Raw genomic sequence first — 24,972 nt, forward strand, 5'->3', positions numbered from 1 at the left:
CACAGCCAAACTTTACGTGTGTCCCACTCCGTTTGAAAAGAGCGGGTCTTCTGATGTCTGAAGCACAGCTTTTAGCGATGGTGTTGGTCTCTTCCTTTAATTCTTACCTCCTGCTTCGATTGAAAGTCCAGTTTGAAAAATTGTTTCAGTTTGGATATGTAATCCTCCATTCTGAAAGTCCAGGCAAGAGGAAAAAATAAATGAACGGCTGCTCTTGAAGCTTGCTGTCACTTATTCTGCAACTGGGGAGTTGCTCCAAGAAGAATCCCTGGGATCACTAGTGCCCCCTAACATAAGGCAGGAGAACTGCGTGCCTCACTTTGTGCCTTTTTGGAGCCGTTTCGTGATCACTCAGCACACGAAACACATTACATACACACATACAGGTGTTGACATAAAACACTCTACATTATGTACATCAGCCCAACTATGAGCTGATATGAACTATGGAATTTAAGTTCATATAGCCAAAGTGTTTGACCATTTTAATGACGACATACAGAGAGACAGTCTGACTGCACAGCATGACAGCAGTTAGCCCAGTGATTGCGCAATCCACAGTGAGGCACAGCTAGCTACTGCCTCACTGCACATCTCTTCTCAGTATTTGAACAGCAAATGTGAAAATTCAGTGATTTCGAATAAAAAAAAAAAAAAACTAAAACTGGTGAAGTTAAACGGAAAATAACTGTATAGTACAAATCACTGGATAAATGTAAGGCATGGCACAAACAGAACGGGACACAAATGCAAAACTCTCACAAGCAGACTGGTGTAAGAAAAAGGTTTAATTAAACAAGCAGGGATTCCGTACACGGGAGGTTCAGCAGTGAAGCAAAGATACAGACAGATGTGAGGCTGAGGCTTGATCCAAAAAAACAAACAAATAAAAACCAGGCTGAGGTCAAAAACATGGCGTGGAGATGTTCAGAGGCAAAGACAAGTACGAGGTCGAGGGCAAAACAAGGTCAAATACTGTCAGGCTGAAAATAAGGCAAATCAAGGCAAGGAATGACTGGAAAGTGAAATACATTCAACAATCTGGCAGTGAGGGAAAATGGGCGAGAATCCAAGGGAACTGCCTACAAATAGGGGAACATCAAGAGGGTGGCTGAAAAACCGAGGAGGGACAAAAAGCCCTACAGGAGGGTGACTAAGCCAAAAACAAGGGACAAACAGGCAGTCAGGCAAACAAACAATCGTGGAGTTTGGGGGCCAACCGTGAGGCAGGCCAAGGTAAAAAGGAAAGGCTGGAGGATGGCAGGACCGAGGGGACGACTGGAAGACCCCCTTAAAACAACCGGTGAGTCAGCGTGCCAGGCCAGATGAAGAACCTGGGCTAAGGTAGATTCAGGGGGGCAGCCAGGGGACTGGGCGGGAAGGTGGCAGGAAAATTAAGAGGACCTGGGCCTACTGTAGGGCACAAAATGGCAGACTGACCAACATCCCCTAGGGTAACAGACTTACGGAACGGCAATGGGCACAAGGAATGGAGGAACTTAGCTATATCGCTGAGGGAGAGAAGAACCTTCTTAAAAATGAATAGTGTGAAAGGAATAACCCGGAGTAACAAAAAAATTAACCAAAGAAAAACAACCACCCCAAAAACCAACTGGGGAAAGAAACGAACTGACTAGATGCTCAGGATACACAACCCACGCAAATCCCAAAAATCTATATAAACACCAACTCCGTAGAAAAACCATAAAACTACCAATCAATGAACAGAAAGAAAAACAAACAGTGAAATGAGCTGAGGAATAAACAGATTTCAAAAAAGAAAGAAACCAACGAAATGATAGACTAAGGGGGTCAAGAGAAAACAATGGTTTAGCAACATTACCACTAGGGGAACAGAACAGTGTGACCACGGACTGGCATAAATAAAGAACCCAATGGAAAGGATGGAGGGAGTTGCCAAAAAGGAACAAACCAACAAAAGAACAACAGGGGAGAAAAAAAAAACAGGTCAACCAAAGCTTGAGTATAATGAATAATGCAGCAATAATGCAGAATAAGGCAGCTGCCGCAGGACGTAGGAACAGAGGCATTTTTGCCTCAGCAAAGGACTGGGAGATGCGGGCAGACCTGAGGAAGCAGCTGAAATTCCCAGAGGAGATAGCTCACACCAGCCTTAGACCAGATATGGTCCTCTGGTCTAGGAGCACTAAACAGTTTGTACTTATAGAGCTGACCGTTCCCCGGGAAGAGAGGATTGAGGAGGCGCATGAGCGCAAGAAGAGGAAATATCAAGGCCTGATACATGACTGCCAGCAAAACGGGTGGAAGGCCTGGAACCTTCCAGTAGAGTTTGGCTGCAGGGGTTTTGCTGGGCAGTCACTTTGGAGGATGCTGGGGCAGTTGGGAATTGAAGGGGTGGCCAGGAAGCGCTTGATAGGCAACATCACTAGGCAGGCAGAGGCAGCATCCAGATGGATTTGGAGTCATAGGGATGTGAGGTGGCAGAGCCAGGCTGTGGAAGGATCAATGGCAAAGAGTTGAGTGGCGGTCAGTGGGGGTAGATCCAGGACACTGGATTTGCTGTCAAGCCCTTGCGATGTGTCATGGGCTTAATTTGACGAAACATCAAAAGAAGGGAGGGTGCCCATCTGATAACCTGCGGTACCCACTCAACTCCTGCCATGTGCTGGTGCCTGAAAAGATGGAAAAAGAGGAGAGAGCAATGCCACTGGCCCACCGATGGTGCAGGGCAGAGTACCTGTAAAGGTGGGCCAGTTGCGATAACCCTATCGTTATATTATATATATATATATATATATATGCAATGAAACATATCCAGGGCAAAACCAAAATTGGGGATTCTAAAAAGAACCTGAGTGAGAATTTAGCAAAACTACAAAGTGAAAGGCGGATCTGTTTCAAACCAAAATGTGAATGGTGCACGGTCCACAAACATAAATGTACACAGAAAAACAAAATTAAGGAAAACAATGTCAAACGCCTAGAGACAAAGTCCTGAGACAACCCAAAAAGGTACTGATTGGAGAGAAAATAACGCTTTCTGGTGGACACAACAGGTGGAATATTTATTCAAAAACTATTATTACGCAAAAAAGGCAAATAATCAGTCCTACCAGCAGATTTGTCTGAGTCCTCTTTCTGGAATGGCCCTGTCAATCTGGTGGCAAGTGGAGGTACTGGTGATGCAGACTTGGTTGGTTCTTCTGGAGCTGTGCGAAGTGCAGGTGTACCACAAGAAGCCGTGATGTTTTCCATAAGAACTTTAGGCAGCTCGGAAGTCATGAGTGGTGCTGTGGATGATTCCTTGGGAATGAGATCAGCTGAGAGCCGAAGAGACATGCGGCTTTGGAGATCCGGCGGGTGATTCAGTTGACGTAGGTCCTTTTGAAGAGCTGACAGAAAGCGCTGGCAAGAACAGCTGCTCCGCACCTTGTGGTGAGTGCGCAGGGTAATTCATGCCTGAGGATTCCGGTGGCGAGAGCTCCACTTCTGAATGCTGTGGTGGTGTGACGTTCTCAGTAGGTGTTTCAGATAGCGTGGATGGCTCTGCTCAGTTTGGAGGCGGGAACGATGGGGAAACCCTTGGCAGGTGCCGCTGAGTGCAAAGATGACGCAGATTTTCCTGATGGCTCTAGAGGCGATTCCCATGATGTCATCACTCCAGAGGGGTCGAGCAAAGATTGCGCTTCAGCATTTGTGGCAGAGGAGCAAGCGGGAGCCGAGGGCTGGAGCTTCTTTCTTGGTGCAGTTACTGGGGCCAGATGAGGCATGGGTGGCGACGGTGTCGCAACCGGCTGGTGCATCTGTCCTCCTGCGCCTGACCTTTAGCCTAAGATGACGTATCATTGTCAACATCCTCCCACTTGGAGTTGCTGTCTGAGAGCGGGAGGCTGGACAACAGGTGGAGTTCGGGCTGTCCAATCCAGGCTGGGAGTCTCCCCGCAGCAAACAAATCATGCAGACTTTCCAGGTCTGGGAAGAATTGGTACAACCAAGCGTTTGCTTCTAAAAGGTCTCAAGCTCGGTCGAGATGATCAAACTTCTTCTTAGGTGTGTAACTTAAGAGAAAACAGTTGAAGAGGAACTTGATCTCTGAAAAAATGTCCTTGATGGTGGCAAAGTCTGCGGCTGAGATGACAGGAAGAGAGTTTGCTGCGTCCATGTTTGGCCAGTTTGTTCTGTCAAGCGTGGCACAAACAGAGCAGGACACAAATGCAAAACTCTCACAAGCAGACTGGTGTAAGAAAAAGGTTTAATTAAACAAGCAGGGATTCGATACATGGGAGGTCCAGCAGCAAAGCAAAGGTACAGACAGACGTGAGGCTGAGGCTTGGTCCAAAAGACCAGGTTGAAATCAAAAAACACGGTGGGGAGGCATTCAGAGGCAAAGACAAGTACGAGGTTGAGGGCAAAATAAGGTCAAATACTGGCAGGCTGATAATAAGGCAAAATAAAGCAAGGAATCACTGGAAAGTGAAATACAACCCCAATTCCAACTGAGTGTTGTTAGAAGGAAAGGTGATGTAACACAGTGGTAAACATACCACTGTTACAGATTTTTTGAAACGTGTTGCAGGCATCCATTTCAAAATTAGCAAATATTTGCACAAAAACAACAAAGCTTATCAGTTTGAACATTAAATATCTTGTCTTTTTGGTGTATTCAATTGAATATAGGTTGAAGAGGATTTGCAAATCATTGTATTCTGTTTTTATTTACATTTTACACAATGTCCCAACTTCATTGGAATTGGGGTTGTACATTCAACAATCTGGCAGTGAGCTGTGAGAGTGTGAGGGCTTAAATAGGGAGCAGCTAATCAAGGTGTGATGAGGTGCAGGTGTTTGGAAGGGGGCGTGACCGGGGAAGACAAAGGTAAGTGCAAGAGTGTGCAGTGAGACAAAAGCAAAGTGAACTGGGGCAAGATAACTAAGTGGCAGAAAAACCAACGGTGCAAAACGTGATGTGTACAAAACAAAAAATAATTAATGTGAACAAAACAAAGGGAGCAACCAAGGAAATAATGTGACCAGCCTAACAGGAGAACAACAAAAAAAATAAAAGGCTATAACCAAAACTAGAACGGAACTGATACTGGCTAAAGTATAAATGTAAATGCAATAACTGATAATAAGATGGCAAAACAGACTACAAACTAACCAGAAAATAAATGACAGAAAACAAAACCAGAGACTAAAGAATATAGATGATGCAACAAAACACAAAATAAATGATAAACAGAGAATGCAATAAATAACTAAAGGAACATAACCAGATTACTGAACACAGAAAGTAAATGAAGCAAAACCAGAGACTACAAAATCATCAACAGAAAACCAAACCAGTGACTAAAGCATAATACAAGAAATGAGATTTACAGAAGCAAACTAAGACTGAAGCAACTAAGTGACCAAGAGTGAAAAAATAAACATAACACAATAAACGAAAGCTATATGGCAAAACAGCTACTAAGACAAAACTACCCAATCACTGATAGAAGACCACAAATAAATGAATAATGAACAGAAAACAAAACCAATGATAACATGAGGATGACCAGACTACAAATACAGATGTACCGAACAAGAAAGCAGAAATCAGTACAAAACTTATGACAGGAGGCCCAACAAGGGCAGGATCATGACAATAAATATAACCATTTAATTTATTTTTTCATTTTACATTTTTTTCTTTCCATGATGACAGGTGAGGCTGTGCCTCAGCTGCCTCCCCTGACCGCACATCACTGCAAATAAGTATTTCAGTCTTACCCCATTCAGGAGAACCTCCTGCCGACACGTGTGGCACCCAGTTCCCATGATGCAATGTGCAACACCACGGCTGCATACTTGAGCCTGGTTGGCTGAGGTTTTCGGTCAAATGACACACCTCCATGATTTCAAAGCTACAGCGGAAATCTGACACTGCCATCCTGATGAGGAGAAGGGAAAGTGCTATTAACAAAGCGGTGCAGGGTTTGAAAGTACAATGCTTCATTGTGCCAACCCCCCCCCCCCCCCCCCCAAAAAAAAGACAGAATTAGAATAAGAACTTTATTAATCCAGAGGAAAATGTTTTGGAAACAGCATTTTTAGATGTTCTTCCATCTGCACATTTGGGCTTCTGAACTTCTTGTTCTGGTATTCTTCATGTAGGTGTTCTTTATATTGGGTTACTGTATCACATGTTCCAAGAAACAAACTTACTTAACCAGGAGGTCTAGAAAATGTTCTGAAAATAATTAAATCCTTTATATGTATATATTTAATAGCGTAATAAGCTATTCCATTTTGTGCACACATGATTCTGTCAGATCTCACGAGTTAGGCAGAGTCTGTCCTGATTAGCACTTGGCTGGGAGGCCGCTACACCAGGAGACCTGGAGACCAAGAGCTGACTGTGTTTCTCTATGTGGAAATAGACAGTGCCAAATCCTCATGCAGATCTCCTTTGGATCTAGTGTGGGAAGCTGAAAGTTACTGGATCCACAGTTGTGGCACCAAATAAAACAAACAGCAGACAAAAGAATAACTTGGCCAATTACAAAGGGTTGATTTTTGATGTTAGGGTTGAAAAATGTAATGTCATAATAATCACAATTTTTTCAATTCAAAATTGACTAACTTAGGGCCCTGTCACACTAGAGCACGAACGCTGTAGGTACCATACAAATTGGAATAACAAACAGGATTCTAGCTGCAGTTGTATGGGACAGACAAACGTACAGCTGTGTACAAATACCCAGAATGTGGTACAGACCCAACACGAATGACTCACACATTTAGGAATGTAGCAGCACCTGAGCAGGTGGACCACCCAGAGTGCAAGTCAATGTGGACATGGACCTTTCCCCACGAAAACAAAACAAAACAAAAAACAATAAAATAAAAAAGACAAGGAATAAAGACAACACAATCTGGACATGCCAATGCAATTAGCCTGCTCAAAATGCAGATGGGTTGCCAATTCAGATGCCAGATGTATGCCAGTCCGAATGGCATTCAGCAGTCACACAGCAGCACGACCAAAGTACAAATATTTCCCAGTTCAACTGTGCAGCACGACAGTAGTGTACATGCGGGCTACATTCATGCTGGCCTGCCAATTTGACGTATTTCCCTGAGTGCCAGATGAATGCTGTGTGGGGAATTTCAATGCAGCTGGACTGCAGCACGACTTGCACGAATGTAGCTCAAATGTCACTTCACATGGCATTCGTGCAATCGTGTTGCAGGTCGACTACAGTACAATTGCAGGTCTAACTGCACGAATGACGTCTGACTTTCCATTCCTACACCAGTACGAATGCAGTACAATTGACTCCACCACCATTCATATGGTTTCCAGCACAAGCCACACACGAGTGTGCAGACTGCTGTAGGAATGTTGTACGAGGCGTTCGAGTGCAGTTCGAATGCAGCACAAATCTCGTTCGAATGTGAATTCGTACGGTATTCATCCAATTCATGCTATAGTGTGATGGGGGCATTAAAATGTACCATCACTAATTACATTGGTGTGTTTTCTCATTGAATACTTTGTACTGAATGTACAATGTAACCACTATCAGTCCTGCGTGTATCAAGCTGCGTAGGCCATGGGCCACATATGGGTCGTACTCACCCCACTCCCGCACCCAACCTTAAACTACAACAACTTTTATTATGCCTAAGGCATTACTCCATATGATCAAATGTACAAATGTAAACATTCCCAAGTGCAGAGTGTCACAAAACAGATATGGCAACAACACAAGCAGGAACATGAACAGTTGACAACAGATGCTTTGTTCAGACTGCCAGTTAATTTCGGATCCATTGCATATTTGATTCAAATTTGATCTCACTGATGGATTGTGTCCGCATCATATATGGCAAGGGACCAGATCCGAATCTGTGTGCCCTCGTAACAATCCTCATTTCCCATCTTATACATATTAGTTGACACAGAGGTCTCCGGCATCAGTTGACAGGTATCGTCAGGCCAGAAGGACTGTGGCCTAACTCAGATGTGGGAGGAGTTTGAAGAGGCCACTGAGAATGAGTTTTGAGGGTGGACAGCTGCTAAACTGGACTGAGGATATTGTCAGCAGGTGGAAAGAACACTTAGAGGATCTCTTCAACCCTACTGACATGTCCTCCGTTGAGGAGGCAGGGATGAAGATTCAGGCGGATCTAGTGCCATCACCCTAGCGGAAGTCACCGAAGTAGTCAAAAAAAAAAAAAACCCTCAGTGGCAAGTCACTGGGGGCAGACATGATTCATTCTGAGATGCTTAAGTCTCTGGATGCTGTTGGGCTGTCATGGTTGACACACTTATACAATGCTGCATGGACGTCTGTGACAGTACCTCTGGATTGGCAAATTGGGGTGGTGGTTCCCATCTTTAAAAAAGAGGACCAGATTGTGTGTTCCAATTATAGAGGAATCACACTTCTCAGTCACCAATCCTGTTCATGATGTTCACAGACAGGATTTCACAATGCAGTCAGGGATTGGATGGTGTCAAGTTCTGTGACATTAGAGCTGTGTCTTTGCTTTTGCAGATGATGTGGTTCTGTTGGCTTCATCAGACAGTGACCTCTAATACGCAAGTCTGAGGCTGAGTGTGAAGCGACTGGAATGAGAATCAGCATTCTGTTGGAAAAAGGTGGACTGTCCGTTCTGCATCAAGGGAGAATTATTGCCGGAAGTGGTGGAGTTTAAGTATCTTGGGGTCTTGTTCACAAGTCGGGGTAAATTGGAGTGTGAGGTTGGGAATTAGATTGGGGATGATTGGGACAGGTCTGATATATTATGGACACTGTACCAGACCATTGTGATGAAGAAGGTGCTTAGCCAAGAGGTATGGCTCTCAATTTACCAATGGATTTACGGTCCAGTCCTCAACTATGGTAATTTTCTTTGGGTAATCACCAAAATAATAAGGTCACAGATACAAGTGGCATAAATTAGATTCCTCCATCGGGTATCTGGGCTTACTCTCCCAGACAGAATGAGAAGCTTGACTATCTGAGTGGGACTTGGAGTAGAGCTGCTTGTTCTTCACACTGAAAGGAGCCAGTTGAGGCGGTTCGGGCATCTGGTAAGGTTGCCCCCTGGTTGTCTCCTTCTGGAGGTCTTTCAGGCATGGTCAACTGGGAGGAGGCCCAAACAAGCAGGGTTCCTTAACCGAGCAAACTGGGTTATCAGGGCTGAGGTGAAAAGGCAGGATCCAGAAGACATAGCAGGGTCAATAAACGGCTAAGCAAAAACAGGACTGTGACAGAGAGCTGGTTAGTGAACGAATTCAACAAACAAGCAAGGAAGGAGTGAACAGAAGCAGCTTAAATAAGGAAGGCAGTGATTGGTAATGAGACACACGTGAGGGAGAAGGATCTGGAAAAGGGGGCGTGGCAGAACTATGAGGAAGAAGACAGAACAGGTGCAAGAGTGGAGGAGGAAGGAAAACACAACGCAGACAGAACCAGAGTGAAGTGCTGAAAGAAACAAAGACAACAAAGCAAGTGCAAGATAGTGAAGTGACGTAACAACCCGAAGATAAATCAAAAACCAAAGACGGACTAAAATATTAACATGAAAAGAATAGAATGCTGAGAATAAACAAGAACGGAACTACGCAAGTGGAAAGATAGATAAAAGATCATTCAACATATGATACGAACTAAACAACCAAGAAATAAAACTAATGATTACACAATGAGAACACAACTGGCAAGACAAAACTAGAACAGGACTGCAAAATGGCTGGAGTGAAAAAGGTAATAAAGATAACTAAATGGCAAACAAACTAAAGGCTAAACAGTGACTACCCGAGAAACAGAAACAAAACCGAGACAAATGAATAACAGCTAATGCAATAAATAACTGATAAACAGAAAACAAAACCAGAGAGAATAACACACTGAATGATCAATACCAAATTAGAAAGAGAATCACAGGTGACTGAAAATAAATAACAGATAACTCAAGACGGAAGGTAAAGAAAAGGAGACGAATGAAAACCAGCACCCAAAGGAGACTGAAACCTAACATGAGTGAATTAATTTACAGCAGGGGTGGGCAAGTAATTCCAGAAAGGGTCAAGAGGATGCAGGTTTTCTTTGCAGCCACTGACTCCACCAGGTGATTTAACTGATTAATATCACTTTGAGCAGATGGAATCAGTTAATCAGTGAAATCACCTGGTGGAGTCAGTGGCTGCAAAGAAAACCTGCACCCTCTTGACCCTTTCTGGAACAAGTTGCCCACCCCTGAATTACAATTTTCCTGTTTGAAATGCAGATATGAATGAATGAACCTAACAGACTTAAAAATGTACACATTTCTTTTTAATGTTATTTTATTTGTCTATAAAGAAGTGTCCAAGGCACATTATTGTGATAATCAAGAAATCATCTCATCTGAATGAACAACAAGGGGCAAGTTACGGTATTAATTTAGAGGAACATCAAAGTTTTCTAATGTTAGGGGAAAAAAAAAAAAACAACAAAAAAAAAACAACATATACATATATATATATACACTCAACAAAAATATAAACGCAACACTTTTGGTTTTGCTCCCATTTTGTATGAGATGAACTCAAAGATCTAAAACTTTTTCCACATACACAATATCACCATTTCTCTCAAATATTGTTCACAAACCAGTCTAAATCTGTGATAGTGAGCACTTCTCCTTTGCTGAGATAATCCATCCCACCTCACAGGTGTGCCATATCAAGATGCTGATTAGACACCATGATTAGTGCACAGGTGTGCCTTAGACTGCCCACAATAAAAGGCCACTCTGAAAGGTGCAGTTTTATCACACAGCACAATGCCACAGATGTCGCAAGATTTGAGGGAGCGTGCAGTTGGCATGTTGACAGCAGGAATGTCAACCAGAGCTGTTGCTCGTGTATTGAATGTTCATTTCTCTACCATAAGCCATCTCCAAAGGCGTTTCAGAGAATTTGGCAGTACATCCAACCAGCCTCACAACCGCGGACCACGTGTAACCACACCAGCCCAGGACCTCCACATCCAGCATGTTCACCTCCAAGATCGCCTGAGACCAGCCACTCAGACAGCTGCTGAAACAATCGGTTTGCATAACCAAAGAATTTCTGCACAAACTGTCAGAAACCATCTCAGGGAAGCTCATCTGCATGCTCGCTCGTCGTCCTCATCGGGGTCTCAACCTGACTCCAGTTCGTCGTCGTAACCGACTTGAGTGGGCAAATGCTCACATTCGCTGGCGTTTGGCACGTTGGAGAGGTGTTCTCTTCATGGATGAATCCCGGTTCACACTGTTCAGGGCAGATGGCAGACAGCGTGTGTGGCGTCGTGTGGGTGAGCGGTTTTCTGATGTCAATGTTGTGGATCGAGTGGCCCATGGTGGCGGTGGGGTTATGGTATGGGCAGGCGTCTGTTATGGACGAAGAACACAGGTGCATTTTATTGATGGCATTTTGAATGCACAGAGATACCGTGACAAGATCCTGAGGCCCATTGTTGTGCCATACATCCAAGAACATCACCTCATGTTGCAGCAGGATAATGCACGGCGCCATGTTGCAAGGATCTGTACACAATTCTTGGAAGCTGAAAATGTCCCAGTTCTTGCATGGCCGGCATACTCACTGGACATGTCACCCATTGAGCATGTTTGGGATGCTGTGGACCGGCGTATACGACAGCGTGTACCAGTTCCTGCCAATATCCAGCAACTTCGCACAGCCATTGAAGAGGAGTGGACCAACATTCCACAGGCCACAATTGACAACCTGATCAACTCTATGCGAAGGAGATGTGTTGCACTGCATGAGGCAAATGGTGGTCACACCAGATACTGACTGGTATCCCCCCCCCCCAATAAAACAAAACTGCACCTTTCAGAGTGGCCTTTTATTGTGGATAGTCTAAGGCACATCTGTGCACTAATCATGGTGTCTAATCAGCATCTTGATATGGCACACCTGTGAGGTGGGATGGATTATCTCAGCAAAGGAGAAGTGCTCACTATCACAGATTTAGACTGGTTTGTGAACAATATTTGAGGGAAATGGTGATATTGTGTATGTGGAAAAAGTTTTAGATCTTTGAGTTCATCTCATACAAAATGGGAGCAAAACCAAAAGTGTTGCGTTTATATTTTTGTTGAGTGTAAATAAAATGAATTGAATTGAAATGAATTATCCAGAGGCAAAATTATAAAAACGGCCACCATATCAGTTTCCATATCAGTTGTTACTGCCTTTAGATGACTTTCAGATTTTCCATGTGGTGCAAAATCATCTCTCCCTCACTCAGTGATACATGCACACATGGACATTTGAAAAGAATTTCTATGGGAATTCTAACTGTTCTTCTCTGCTCAACAGGGCAGTATCCTGAAGTGTTTAAGACCTGGGAAAGGGATAAACTGTATGAAAAGAACAAGTGTTACAACTGTTGGATCGTCATGTGTAACAATATGAATTTTCATACTCTGGCGCATCATTAAAGAGTGTAAAAGTGTGGTAGACCTCCCTAGGGAGAAGACCAAAGGGCATCCTCACCAGACGCCTGATCCACCTCACCTGGCTCCTTTTGATGCAAAGAAGCAGTGGCTCTACTCAATTTTATGCCATCAATTATTATTATCTAAAGGTGTTTTTAGAATATCTTGATGCATGATGATGCTTTCAGCCATTGATTCTTGCTTGCACAAAACATTTGTGCTTGGGAAAAGAAGAATGCTGTTCATAATCTGCTTTTCCTCTCCTCAGAGCTTGGTCATGAAATTAAAAATTGGAAAATATCTATCAGTGTAGCTTACAAAGTGCTGTATGTCTCTTGAAGTGACTGACACTTGTGTTGAAAGCTCACCAGAACTCGCCGTCCTCCCTGCTTATTCTGCCCAGTCGCCGCTGCTCCTCAGTACTCACTGTGTTCCACTCTGGACTGCAGGGTGACAGACAGGGTTTGCCTTATCATTATTTGGTTATTGTAAACATGATTTCATGTTTTTAACTGAGACTTGGCAGCAGGATATGGATTTGACACATTAATAATCTATGTACTGCAGATTAACAATAAAACAGTATTAATAATAATAAAACATTTTATTTATGCAGCATTTTCACATATACTCAAAGTGCTTAACAATATGTGTGCAGTGCAGAGCAGAGCAGCAAAATAGCTGTCACACGTGTACGCTAAGATGGTGTGCCAAAAGCAAGTAAACACCATTAAAGCATGTGATGGCAGCTTGTTATTTGGCAGTGGCATGCAGTCAAAGTTACGAGAATCCCTAATGCACAGCAGAATAAGCATGCCAACATGTTGTCGTTTTATGGAGGGACTGGGTTATAATTCATTCAAAACTAATTAAATAGGCAACTGGACAAAAAAGTCAACTTAGCATGAATGTAAACACTGAACATGAAACTGTTAGATCCTCATACACCAAAGATGACAGAAGAGTTCATCATATACAATTTGTGTATGTATATGTGTGTGTGTACACACTTGCATACATATAAATATATATACACAGTATTGTGAGGCATCAAGTCACAGGCTTTCTTGTCGCTGACCCAGGCTTTGCTCAGTTGGTTACTCTCTCAAACTGATGTTTTCATCCTCTGGCGGTGCTTCCACTGCCAGTACGAACTTTTCCTTATGCACTGACGCATGTGCCTGCTCAACATGTTGCAGTGATGCCTGACAGAAGCTTCCATGTTGTGTATAGGTTCATTATTGGATGGGAGTTCTATGGTGTTGCACTCTTGTGCTGAACGTTCGTGATCAGTATTGTCCTGGCCTGTGTTAGCCAGGCAGGGTGATGAGAGCAGTCAATTGATTTGTGCTGCCGGGTGCTCATGGAGTGCTGCTGTATTCTTCAGCTGATAGGCAGGGATCATGTCAGGACCCAGTGCTGGCCAGATTTTTAATGCTTGGATATTTGTATTTGTGAAAATAACATCAGTGTTATGGCACGATGACTCCTCCCATATATTTTCCAGTGTCATTTGGTCTAAGTTCTGAATGGGTGGGTTTTTTTCTTGGGCCACGTTTCCTTTCAGATGGGAATACAGTCTGGATGGTTCCTTAGAGAAGGGGCCATTTATCCTGTTGGCTTCTGTTTCCCTAGTTTATGTCATCGGCCTTGCCCACCATTTCCAGGGCCTCACCAATGGCAACTTGTACTTCTTATTCAGAAAGGACCTGTAATCATCACTTCAAACATGGGCACAAATCAGTGGAGAGCAAAGCATATTCTGGTAGGCCATCAACAAGCCGAAGTGATGAAGCCAAGGAATGGACAGAATATGGACATTGGTCATGGATGACTGTCGTGTCACCATGCAAGAACTTGCAGATGAGGTGGGGACAAGCACAGGTTCAGCATATTCTATTTTGACTGAGGGTTTGGGCATGTGGAGACTGTCAGTGAAATTCATGCCGAAGCTGCTAACGGCAGAGCAGAAGCAACTGCATCTGAAAGTCTTGGAGGACATGCTGGAAAGCACAAATAGAAACCCCAACTTCCTGGACAGAGCCATCACTGGTGATGAGACATGGGTTCACAGATATGACTTGGAAACTAAATGTCAGTCATTGCAATGGAAACATCCAACATCACAAAGGCCAAAAAAAGAAAGGCAGGTGTGCAGCAATGTCAAAGTCATGCTAACCTTTTTCTTTTCTTTTTATTCCCGTGAGGTAGTGCATCATGAGAATGCCAAAATATTAATAAAGAGTATTGTTGGGAGGTCCTATGTTGCCTTTGCGATGCTGTGTGCCGCAAACGACTGAGTCGGCGAGCGGTGAAAAGTTGGCAGAACCATCATGACAATGCACTCTCCCATTCTGCTCAGCTGATTCAGGCTTTCCCGGCCAAACACAGCACCCCTGTGATTCATCAGACTCCCTACTCTCCTGACATGGCTCCCTCTGATTTTTGGCTGTTTTTAGTGTCCAAACGACACTAAAGCCCCTCTATTTGAGTTGCAAGAAAATATCGTGTAGAATGCGATAGCCCACCTGTACACCACTCCAAAAGAGGCTTTTCAGAAATGCTTCCAACAATGGCAGAATCGCTGGGAGAAGTGTGTGCAGTCCCAAGGAGACTACTTTGAAGGGAATTAGGATTTCAGATCCCAAAGTCCGCAATAAAATAATAAACTTATCCTCATCTGCATTTTTTATTTTACTGTTTTACTTTGCACACAGAAACAAAATTATTTCACAAAAACCAAAAACTACCAGGACCAAAATTATTAGTCCCTTTAAGAACTGACCTTGTTATTGAACCACAGAACAAACCACTGTTGTACAATGATGCACTCTAACTTTGGAATACTCAAAGCTTGCAAAATCAAGTTAAAAGTGAGGATTATCATCCAATGTGCAAACAGCATAAAAACTCCATCAAGGGTTTGAGCTGTCACTTGAGAAAGCATCATGTCAAAAATCAAAGGAATCAGTTGAGAAAAAGAATGGCTGATGCTCACAAAGCAGGAGAAGGATATACAAAGGACACAGTGCTTCCAAGTGTCAAGAACTGGAGTGAGAAGTATCAAGAAAATCAAAGAGAGCCACACAGTACAGAACAAGCCTGGCAGAGGTCAGAAGCAAAACAAAATCAGACTCTGGAAAGAAAACTAATGAGAGACGTGTCTAAATACCTCAAAACAACTGCCAAGACAGTAGTGAATGACTTAGCCAAGCCAGAAAATGTAGTTTCAAAGCAGACAATCATTAGACGCCTGGACAGGAATGGACTACAGGGTTGCACGCCATTTCCACTTATGCTGAAGAGACACCTTCAAGCCAGACTGAAGTATGCTAAGGACAACCTGGAGAAAGATTATGCACACTGGAAGCATGTCCTTTGGTCAGATGAGACCAAACTAGAGCTCTTTGACTAAAGAGACATTGCTTATGTTTGGAGTAAGAAGGGAGAGGCGTATTAACCCAAGGAACACCATCGCCACAGTGAAACACGAAAGTAGGAGTACTGTGCTGCTGGGGATCTTTCAGTGCATCTGGAACTGGGAATGTCCTCAAGGTGGAAGGAATCCCAAAGAAAGAAGGATATGTGAAGATTCTGAAAGAAAACCTCGAGTGGTCAGCAGCAAAACCGGGTCTGGGCCAACACTTCGTTTTCCAACACAACAAACGATTCAAAAAATACATCGCTCCTGGTGAAGAACTACCTCCAGAAGACAAAAAGTGAACATTAGTGACTGGCCTGCACAAAACCCTGACATGAATCCTGTTGAAAACCTGTGTGGTGAACTGAAGACCAAGGTCCATGCCAGAAGATCATCAAATCTGGAGGAGCTTGAGAGATTCACCAAAGAAGAATGAGCTGGGACTCCTCAGGAGACATGTTTAAGACTTCCTGAAAACTACAACAAACTGCAGGCTGTTATCCAGCAAAAAGGACACACAGTTGACTGTTCTCAATTTTGTATCTGTCTGCAAAGTAAAATAATGTACACATCCAAAATAAAATTAGGATGTTTAAAAATGCTGTGTTGAAAATTCCTCGCTCTGAGGGGAAGCACTTGGGAATTTATTGAAGAAAATGTTCAATCTCATATGTGGGGGCTAATAATTTTGTTGTCATCTGTACGGCATTTATATACAGACATTTCTTAGCTTGTAGCCTTTTTCTTCACTGGTGGTGGGGGTGGTATTGTCTAGGATTCTTGATATTGTCCAAAGACATCTCCAGGATTATTGCTGCAGTGACCAAAATGGTTGTTGCATGAGTCTCTATGATTCTGGCAGTGGGGAGCTAGAATTGACTCATCTGCAACTCAGTGGGCTCAGATGTCAGTGGTGGTTGGATCAAAGGGGCCGGCTCCCCAGGCTGCATTTTTTTCCTCAACATGCTACCGTCTTATTATCATTGTCCTTCTAGTCATGTTTTAGCGTTGAGCCACCAGCTGCTTCGTTGTGAGTGTAGATGCCATGACTCCTCAGCCATAGTTCCCTATGTGTAACATGGATGATGTACAATTCTGTGTTGGTTGTGTGTGTGCATGTGTGTGTGTAGCATTTAGACATTATGTTAATACTATAAATAAATAAAACACAGTTATTGTAAATCTGAACACTTTACACCAACCCTTTGAAGTCGCTCCATGGCCCCTCCCACTCTGTGTTACCCCAAGGGTTAAGGATGCGAACCAAAATTACAGCTCCATGTGCCGTGTTCACCTAGTTCAAGAAAAGTGAGACAAACACAAACAAAACATGAGAACCACACAAAAAGCAGAGCGGTATTTCTAAAAGAAAGTTTACCGCATCAACCTGTCAAATTTACAGAAATCAGTTTTACTTAGTTTTTTGGGACAAGAAAGCAAGTCCTTTTAGTCCTGGTACTTTCATTTTCACTGTATCACTCACTCATCACTCATCTTCAACCGCTTATCTAGGATCGGGTCGTGGGGGCAACAGCTCCAGCAGGGGACCCCAAACTTCCCTTTCCCGTGCCACAATGACCACCTCTGACTGGTGGATCCCAAGGCTTTCCAGGCCAGTGTGGAGATATAATCTCTCCACCTAGTCCTGGGTCTTCCCCAGGATCTCCTCCCAGCTGGACGTGCCTGGAACATCTCCCTAGGGAGGCACCCAGGGGACATTCTTATTAGATGCCCAAACCACCTCAGCTGGCTCCTTTCAACATGAGGAGCAGCGGCTCTATACTCCGAGCTCCCCATGGATGACAAAGCTTCTCACCCTATCTCTAAGGGAGACACCAGCCACCCCCCCCCTAAGGAAGCCCATTTTGGCCACTTGTACCCACGATCTAGTTCTTTCAGTCATGACCCAACCCCCATGACCACAGGTGAGAGTAGGAATGAAGACTGATAAGTAGATCAAGAGCTTTGCCTTTTGGCTCAGCCCCATTTTCATCACAACAGTTCAGTGGAGCGAATGCAACACCGGCCCTGCTACGCCGATTCTCTGGCCAATCTCTTGCTCCATTGTTCCCACACTCATGAACAACACCCCGAGGTACTTGAACTCCTTCACTTGGGGCAAGACTACATTCCCTACCCGGAGTAGGCAATCCATCGGTTTCCTGCTGATAACCATGGCCTCAGATTTAAAGGTGCTGATCCTCATCCCAGCCGCTTCACACTCGGCTGCGAACCGTTCCAGTGAATGTTGGAGGTCACAGGCCAATGAAGCCAACAGGACCACATTATCTGCAAAAAGCAGTGATGAGACCCTGAGACCACTGAACTGGAAACCGTTCTCCTCCTGACTACACCTCTATATCTGGTCCATGAATATTACACACAGGATTGGCAGAGGCCAACCCCCACCAGAAACTAGTCTGACTTACTGCAAAGCAGCCAAACAAAGCTCTCGCTTTGTGAGTACAGAGACTGGATGGCACTGAGAAGGGACCCCCTCACTCCATACTCCCACAGCACCTCCCACAGTATCTCCGGGGGTGCCCGATCATATGCCTTCTCCAAGTCCACAAGTCCCTGGATGGGCATACTCCCAGGCACCCTCCAGGATCCTCGTGAGAATGAAGAGCTGGTCGGTTGTTCCACAACCAGGATGGACCCGCATTGTTCCTCTTCAATCAGAGGTTTGACTATCAGCTGAAACCTCCTTTCCAGCACCCTGGAGTAGACTTTACCAGCGAGGCTGAGTAATGTGATGTCCCTGTAATTGACACACACTCTCTGGTCCCTTTTTAAATATGGGGACTACCACCCCAGTTTGCCACTCCTGAGGCACTGTCCCAGATCTCAACCCAATGTTGAAGAGACGTCTCATCCAAGATGGTCCTTCCACACCCAGAGCCTTCAGCATTTCTGGACAGATCTCATCAACTCCCGGGGCCTTGCCACTGCGGAGTTGTTTGACTACCTCAGTGACTTCCACCAGGGAAATTGATGAAAATCCTCCATCAGCTTCAAGCTCTGCCCCTACTATAGAGGGTGCTCCGGTCTGATGCAGGAATTCCTCAAAGTGTTCCTTCCAGCCGTGGATTACACCCTCAGTTGAGGTCAACAGAGTCCTATCCTTAAGCCCCGTTTACACATAGAGGGTAAGAGCTCCCGGAAGCGTCCCGGAAGAGTTTTTGGCCGTCTTAAGGATCACATGCCATTGTTAACGCCGGCACTAGGGGGCGTGGCTTAGTTCCGGCTTTACCGGGAATCGTCGAAAAAAATTATTCAACATGTCGAATAATTCCGGGAGCGCTCCCGGAGAATTCGCGTGACGACGGAGACAACGCGAACAACGGCGTTTGATACTTTTTAATCACCATTTCATCCTGCCCCAGTTTACACCGCCATAATTGGCGGCATTGTATCCCTAACCAACGGCGTGTAAAACGGCGAAAGAGCCCACATCGGCGTCCTCAAGGGCGTTTTAACCGGCGATAGAGGCAGACAAAACGGCGGCGCTAGCAGACAGTACGCCGTTCTAAACGCCACCTCCCGGTTAACGGCGTTCCAAACGGCCAATAGGCGGCAGGCAATATAAAAACGCTAGCGCGCTGCATGCAGGCCTCTCACTCGCGGCCAGCTCCAGATATTTTTGCAGAGAAGCTCCAGTATGCCTCCTAAAAGAAAATTGGCAGCGGCAAGGAGTTACCAAGAGGTCTGGTTCAGAAGCAGAGGAGAGGTCTGTGGTGGAGACGAGCAACACGTTGAGGAGGGGGAAAAGGAGAGGAAAGAAAAGGCTGAGAGATGAGCTCCCTCCCCCTGCAGTGACAGCTGCTTCAGCCTATTATACTCTGGGGGCAGTGCCTATATGCAAAAGTTCCTGGAGTAACGCAGGATTTGCCTGGATAAATCCAGCGGTACACAGGGCATTATCGGCGGCAGCAGAACACCGCCATTCTCACGCGCGTCTTAACCTGCGATTGTAAAGGATAGAACTGGGTATTAATCCCCGTTGCCTGACGTGTGCCAGATGCTACGGCGTCAAAACGCCGCTTTATTCGGCGGATTTAGTGGCGTTTTATCCACGTATTTGTGGCTAGTACGGCGCTCAAAACGCCGGTGAAATGCTCCGCCCCTTGCCACCAGGAAAACAGCCGGAACTACCGCGAACTTCGGTCTACGTACTGCCCGCCGACAAAACCGTCTATGTGTAACCTGGGCTTTATTGTACACAGCTTGGATGGTTCCCTGTTTTCCCCTCCAAAGGTGCCTCACGGTCCGCAAGAAGCACCTTGATACCAACCGAATGTTCTTCTCCATGGTTGCTCCAAACTCTTCCAAAACCCACTGCTTTGCCTCCCCCACAGCAGAGGCTGCTGGCCTTTGGGCCTGTTGGTACCTTGCAACTACCTCTGGAGTCCTCTGAGATAACATATCCTGGAAGTACTCCTTCTTCAGTCGGACAGCTTCCTTGACCACCAGTGTAGTTTCACTGTATGTGCCACTTTAACTCCATTACAGAAGAGACCAATAATGTGATTTCACAACACTTACTTTGCTCAAACTTCCTTGAATTGTTCCAAAGGTCTGAATCAACCATAAAAATGATAAAGGCCCCTTCACACATAAGACGAATGAGGCAGAATGGTGCACGAAGGAGGATTCAAATAGCTGTTGTGAAAAATCGGAGCCACACTCGAACACCTCATACAGCAGGCACAGCCACTCAACCACAGCACATGCACTCTACATTTGCATTGGGCTTGTGCTGGAAACCCAATCGAACGGTGTCAAGATGAAGTCGTACTGCCATCTGATAGAGGTTACGACATTCGTGCAGCATGTCGTACGCAGGTCAGACCATTCGGACCACGGTCGAGAGGCTGAACGAAATGATTGGCCATATCGAACCCTGGCCGAATGTGGTGAACGAGCAAGCCTTCACACCAGCAGCTGAATGAGGGCAAATGGTGCCGAATGGCCATTTGACCCACGCTCAGCCAGAATTGAGGTTCCACCCATGAACTTCCATCAGCAACACGAATGGCGTGCGAGTGTGTTGTGCCCCCCCCCGATCAAACATTGTCTAAGTGTGGGTGAGGTGGTGAAGGCTCAAACGGTGGCCGGAGTGCAGTGTGATCACTGTCCAGTGCAGAGTGCACATCTGGATGGCTGTCCTGTCCATGATGGAACAGCTGACAGCTGAGGAACACCCGTTATGGCATATCCAGCATGTCCTGCTGGAGGTGGAATAACCAGCCAGCATTGTGTCCACACCACCACAACAGAGATAAAACTAAAAACCCAGCTGCTCCAGCTGCGTGTCACAGCGCCAGCGTGCCATCTGACCAGACAGCCACATCAAGTCACTGATGATCATGGCCCAGGCGCGCCCACTGAGGAAATGAGATGATGCCAGCACATGCAGGCACACCGAAGTCGTCAGATCACTGCCCAGGCATGCCCACAGAGACAATCAATGATGCCAGTGCATGTGGGCACATGAAGCCATGAGATCACTGCCCAGGCGCACCCATGGTCATGTCATGCCAGCGTACACGGGTGCACCAAAGCCATCAGATGATCACACGTGCATTCACCATAGCCATCATCATGTTTCATCGCTACTCAAAGCTGGAAAACGCATATCGTGCCATGAAGAACATCACCTCTCAACACTCCACCGTGATACACACGTGTTGGCAGGCTCTCATGACATGGTGAAAAATAAAAACACATATCACCTTTGGAACGTTTCAGCGGTGCCTCAGTGCCCACTGTGGACACCATCAGCCAGGCTGCCCCATGTGAAAATATCCATCTGATCATGTGAATGGCCAGCTGGCGAGGCAAATGTCATGTGAATTATAGTCCACAAGATACGGTGTCCTTCAGCGCACCACACGATGATTGGCCAGAGACAGCTGGACGTGCAGACCCTCTGTGTGGCTGGCTGATGTGTTCATGATGTGAGCGCATCATTTCATTCATGTCAGTTCCTTGTTTATGTCCATGGGCATGAACAAAAAGGAACAGAAGGATGATCATTCTTGTATTGTCTGCTTTTTATAGCAGGAATGAAATATTTTAACAGACAAAACAAAATTTGTTTCCTCAATTTCGACACAGATCGTCAAGCCATTAAGCATCAATTAAACATCATTACCAGTAACATGATTGTCTTGCATTTGAACAGTCATTGTTCTTATCACACGTGTTCTGTGCTCTCTCATTATTTGGTCCTTACACATTTTTGTTGATTTATGTACATTTGTACAACATTTAATTGCTTCTGCTGCTGTGTGAGCGTGATGTCATATCACACGTCTCACGTGGTCGCACTGTATTCATGCGCATGCACAAGAGTGTGCACGAAACCATCGCTGTGGGATCATATGGCATCCGTACACAGCTGTCTGTCTGTTACAGCAATCACTCGCCCAAATTCATGTTATGAGTTAAGGGGCCATAAGGTCTGCTTCCACCACAAGAACCTGTGGGTTATTTTTAAGTGTATAATACCTGTGTGTGTGTATCCATCACAGGGAACACCATTGAAAAGTGATTTTTCTGAATGTTTTTTGGGGCAAGTCAAGTCCCTGCTGGAGGGTATATACTTCTGAGTGGCTCTGAAATGCTCTAGGACAGGGCCGAATGCCGACTGGTCGATTTCATGCATGAGAAGATAACACCACCACCAAGTGGCATTTGTGAAATTAAGCAGAAATGAGCAGAACAACATTAAATGAGAGAAAGGGCAACAGGTGGACTGACAAAGAGGTACAGGCAACAGATGAGGTCCAGTAAAGATTCAAATCCTTGAGCAGGAATGAGAAATCTAACATCAGGGCACTAGGGTTCCCACAGAATAAGCCAAATCAGCATTATCAACACGCATGCGCCGTGACCGTGTCAAAGTTCAGGTTTACCCACTTTAGTAAACAAAGCTGTGTTACTCAAGTGTGTGATCCATTTATATCTTGCCGTTAAAGTTAAATTAGCATTTTAAAGCAGTGTTAAAGCAGCATGCCAGGTCCACACTGTTCTGAGGATAGTTGTCACAGTGGTACGTGTGGGCTGCAAAAGTGGAAACAGCAAATTTGGCCAGTATACAAATGCAAACAAGGTACCGCACATTGTATCTGTGATCCACCACACGTCCTACACACTTTTTCAACAGAACTGCAACATGCCGGAGGACATGCTGAGTGGACTAAATTAGTAAGTTGGAATTGTTACTTTTACTGTCATTTATTACATATCCCAAAAAATCCAGCCAAATACTTGATAACACAATGTCTATGTAACAGAATACTATTGCATAGATCTGATGACTATAGCCATCCACTGAACTGACTATAGTGTGAAATATAGTGCACTGGTTACCATCATACATACAAGTATACATGGTATATAATACAGATACACAGAATACGAGGTGCATCCAAAAAAATACCTGATCCTGTTTTATCCCATGCAAACAAATGAAGCATGTGAGGTGTCATTTGGTGAAGGGAACCTTCTTGTGCATGCATTAATTTTTTGTATCATCCGCAGCACACACTAGGCGTGAGCACCAACTATAAGAGTGCAGACATATACTGCCACTCTGTCGAATTTTAACATGACGGAACGACTTGAGGCGGGACTATTGACAGAGGATTTCGGCATGCAGAGAACTCATTCAGGCTTTTCTGGCTAAACACATCACTCCTGTAATTGGTGAGACTTCCTTCTCTACTGTCTTATATTTGGCTGTTCAAAACTACATTAAGACAGACTTGATTTGAGTCACAAGAAGACATCAAGCGGAACATGACGGCCCAGCTAGATACCATTCCAAAGAGGACTTCCAGAAATGCTTCTATCAATGGCAGAATGGCTGGGAGAAGTGTGTGTGTGTGTGTGTGTGTGTGTGTGTGTGTGTGAGTGAAAAAGAAAGAGAGAGAGAGTAAGAGTACAGAGTCTGAGGAATCATGGGAGTGACGTGTTTGGCCATGAAAGCCTGAATCAGCTGAGCAAAATGGAGCAGAACGGCTGAGGGACTTCCAGACGCAGTTGCTTCTCCTCTGCCATCAGCTGATTCTGTGTGAGTTTCACTGGTACTCTCCGCACACTCAAATCCTCCATTACAATGGAACCTGTGCTAATTCCCACGTCATCCGCAAGTTCTTAAATGGTAACACAACGGTCATCCATGAGTAAAGTCCATATTCTGTCAATCACTTGGTCATTTTAGCTTGTGGTCAAGTTCCTTCAGTGGAAACAGGCCTACAATGTAAACACACCTATCCATGGTACCATTTGTCCTGGACTGAGACCACCTCTTTTGGCTAGAACAAAAATGTACTGTTTGGTCCTGGCCATGATCTGGGGCAGCTTTCACATCTCTCAAACCAATAGAAAAAGTCTGAACGTCTACATCAAACAGGCTGGGTGTGACTATGACTATGACGGCACGCGCGCTCTGACTGGCGGATTTCCGGCCTGATATTTTCCCATATCAGGCTCTTACCATGACAATCGATCTGGATCTCAATAACAGATTCGCGACCTTGTTTACAATTTTCATGGCGCGAAATAAAACAAAACAAAAAGCGAACAAAGAAATTGGAGGAATTAACAACAAAAGAGCTCAAAGTGGATGTGCAAAATCAAGATGAAAACAGCTCAAACAGTCAAGAACAGATGACTGGCTGATTACCGGTCTGATATTTTCCCATATCAGACTGTTACCATGACAATCAGTCCAGATCGCGTCACATTCATTACAAACCAGAAAGCTAAAAACACGATTAAAAAAAAACAAGTCGGACATGAACATACTCCATAAATATCTAAAACAGCATCGGAAAAGAACACACAGATTGAAAGCTTTCCAGCTAACGACTGGGCCATCTGTTAGCAAGTTCGTCATAGAACTTACCATAGAACAAATGAATTATTAACCTCGCTTGCTCAGTTAATAATCCTTTAATATTTACCTTCTCCACTGCAGTCAGAGAGTAGGCATGTCTGAACATGATCCCCAGGTCAGTCTTCTGCTCTAGAGGGCCCTGTAAAGAAAAGCAACACCCACCAGTCAATGTTTT

At 44.7% G+C, this 24,972-nt stretch overlaps 1 protein-coding gene across 1 annotated transcript in view; it reads right to left on the minus strand.

Annotated features, from left to right (window-relative positions):
* The window catches only part of zgc:85932 (uncharacterized protein LOC405875 homolog), a 146,914-nt gene that overhangs the window by 83,487 nt on the left and 38,455 nt on the right, over positions 1-24,972 (minus strand). Inside the window, exons 6-9 of the mRNA XM_034168645.1 lie at positions 24,865-24,936; positions 17,092-17,183; positions 12,837-12,911; positions 5,755-5,915 (exon numbers count right to left, since the gene is read on the minus strand). Of these exons, the coding sequence (XP_034024536.1) occupies positions 5,755-5,915; positions 12,837-12,911; positions 17,092-17,183; positions 24,865-24,936 (400 nt within the window). The remainder of the gene's footprint in view (positions 1-5,754; positions 5,916-12,836; positions 12,912-17,091; positions 17,184-24,864; positions 24,937-24,972) is intronic.

This window comes from Thalassophryne amazonica, chromosome 4 (assembly GCF_902500255.1).
Source record: "Thalassophryne amazonica chromosome 4, fThaAma1.1, whole genome shotgun sequence".
Classification (NCBI taxonomy): Eukaryota; Metazoa; Chordata; class Actinopteri; order Batrachoidiformes; family Batrachoididae; genus Thalassophryne; species Thalassophryne amazonica.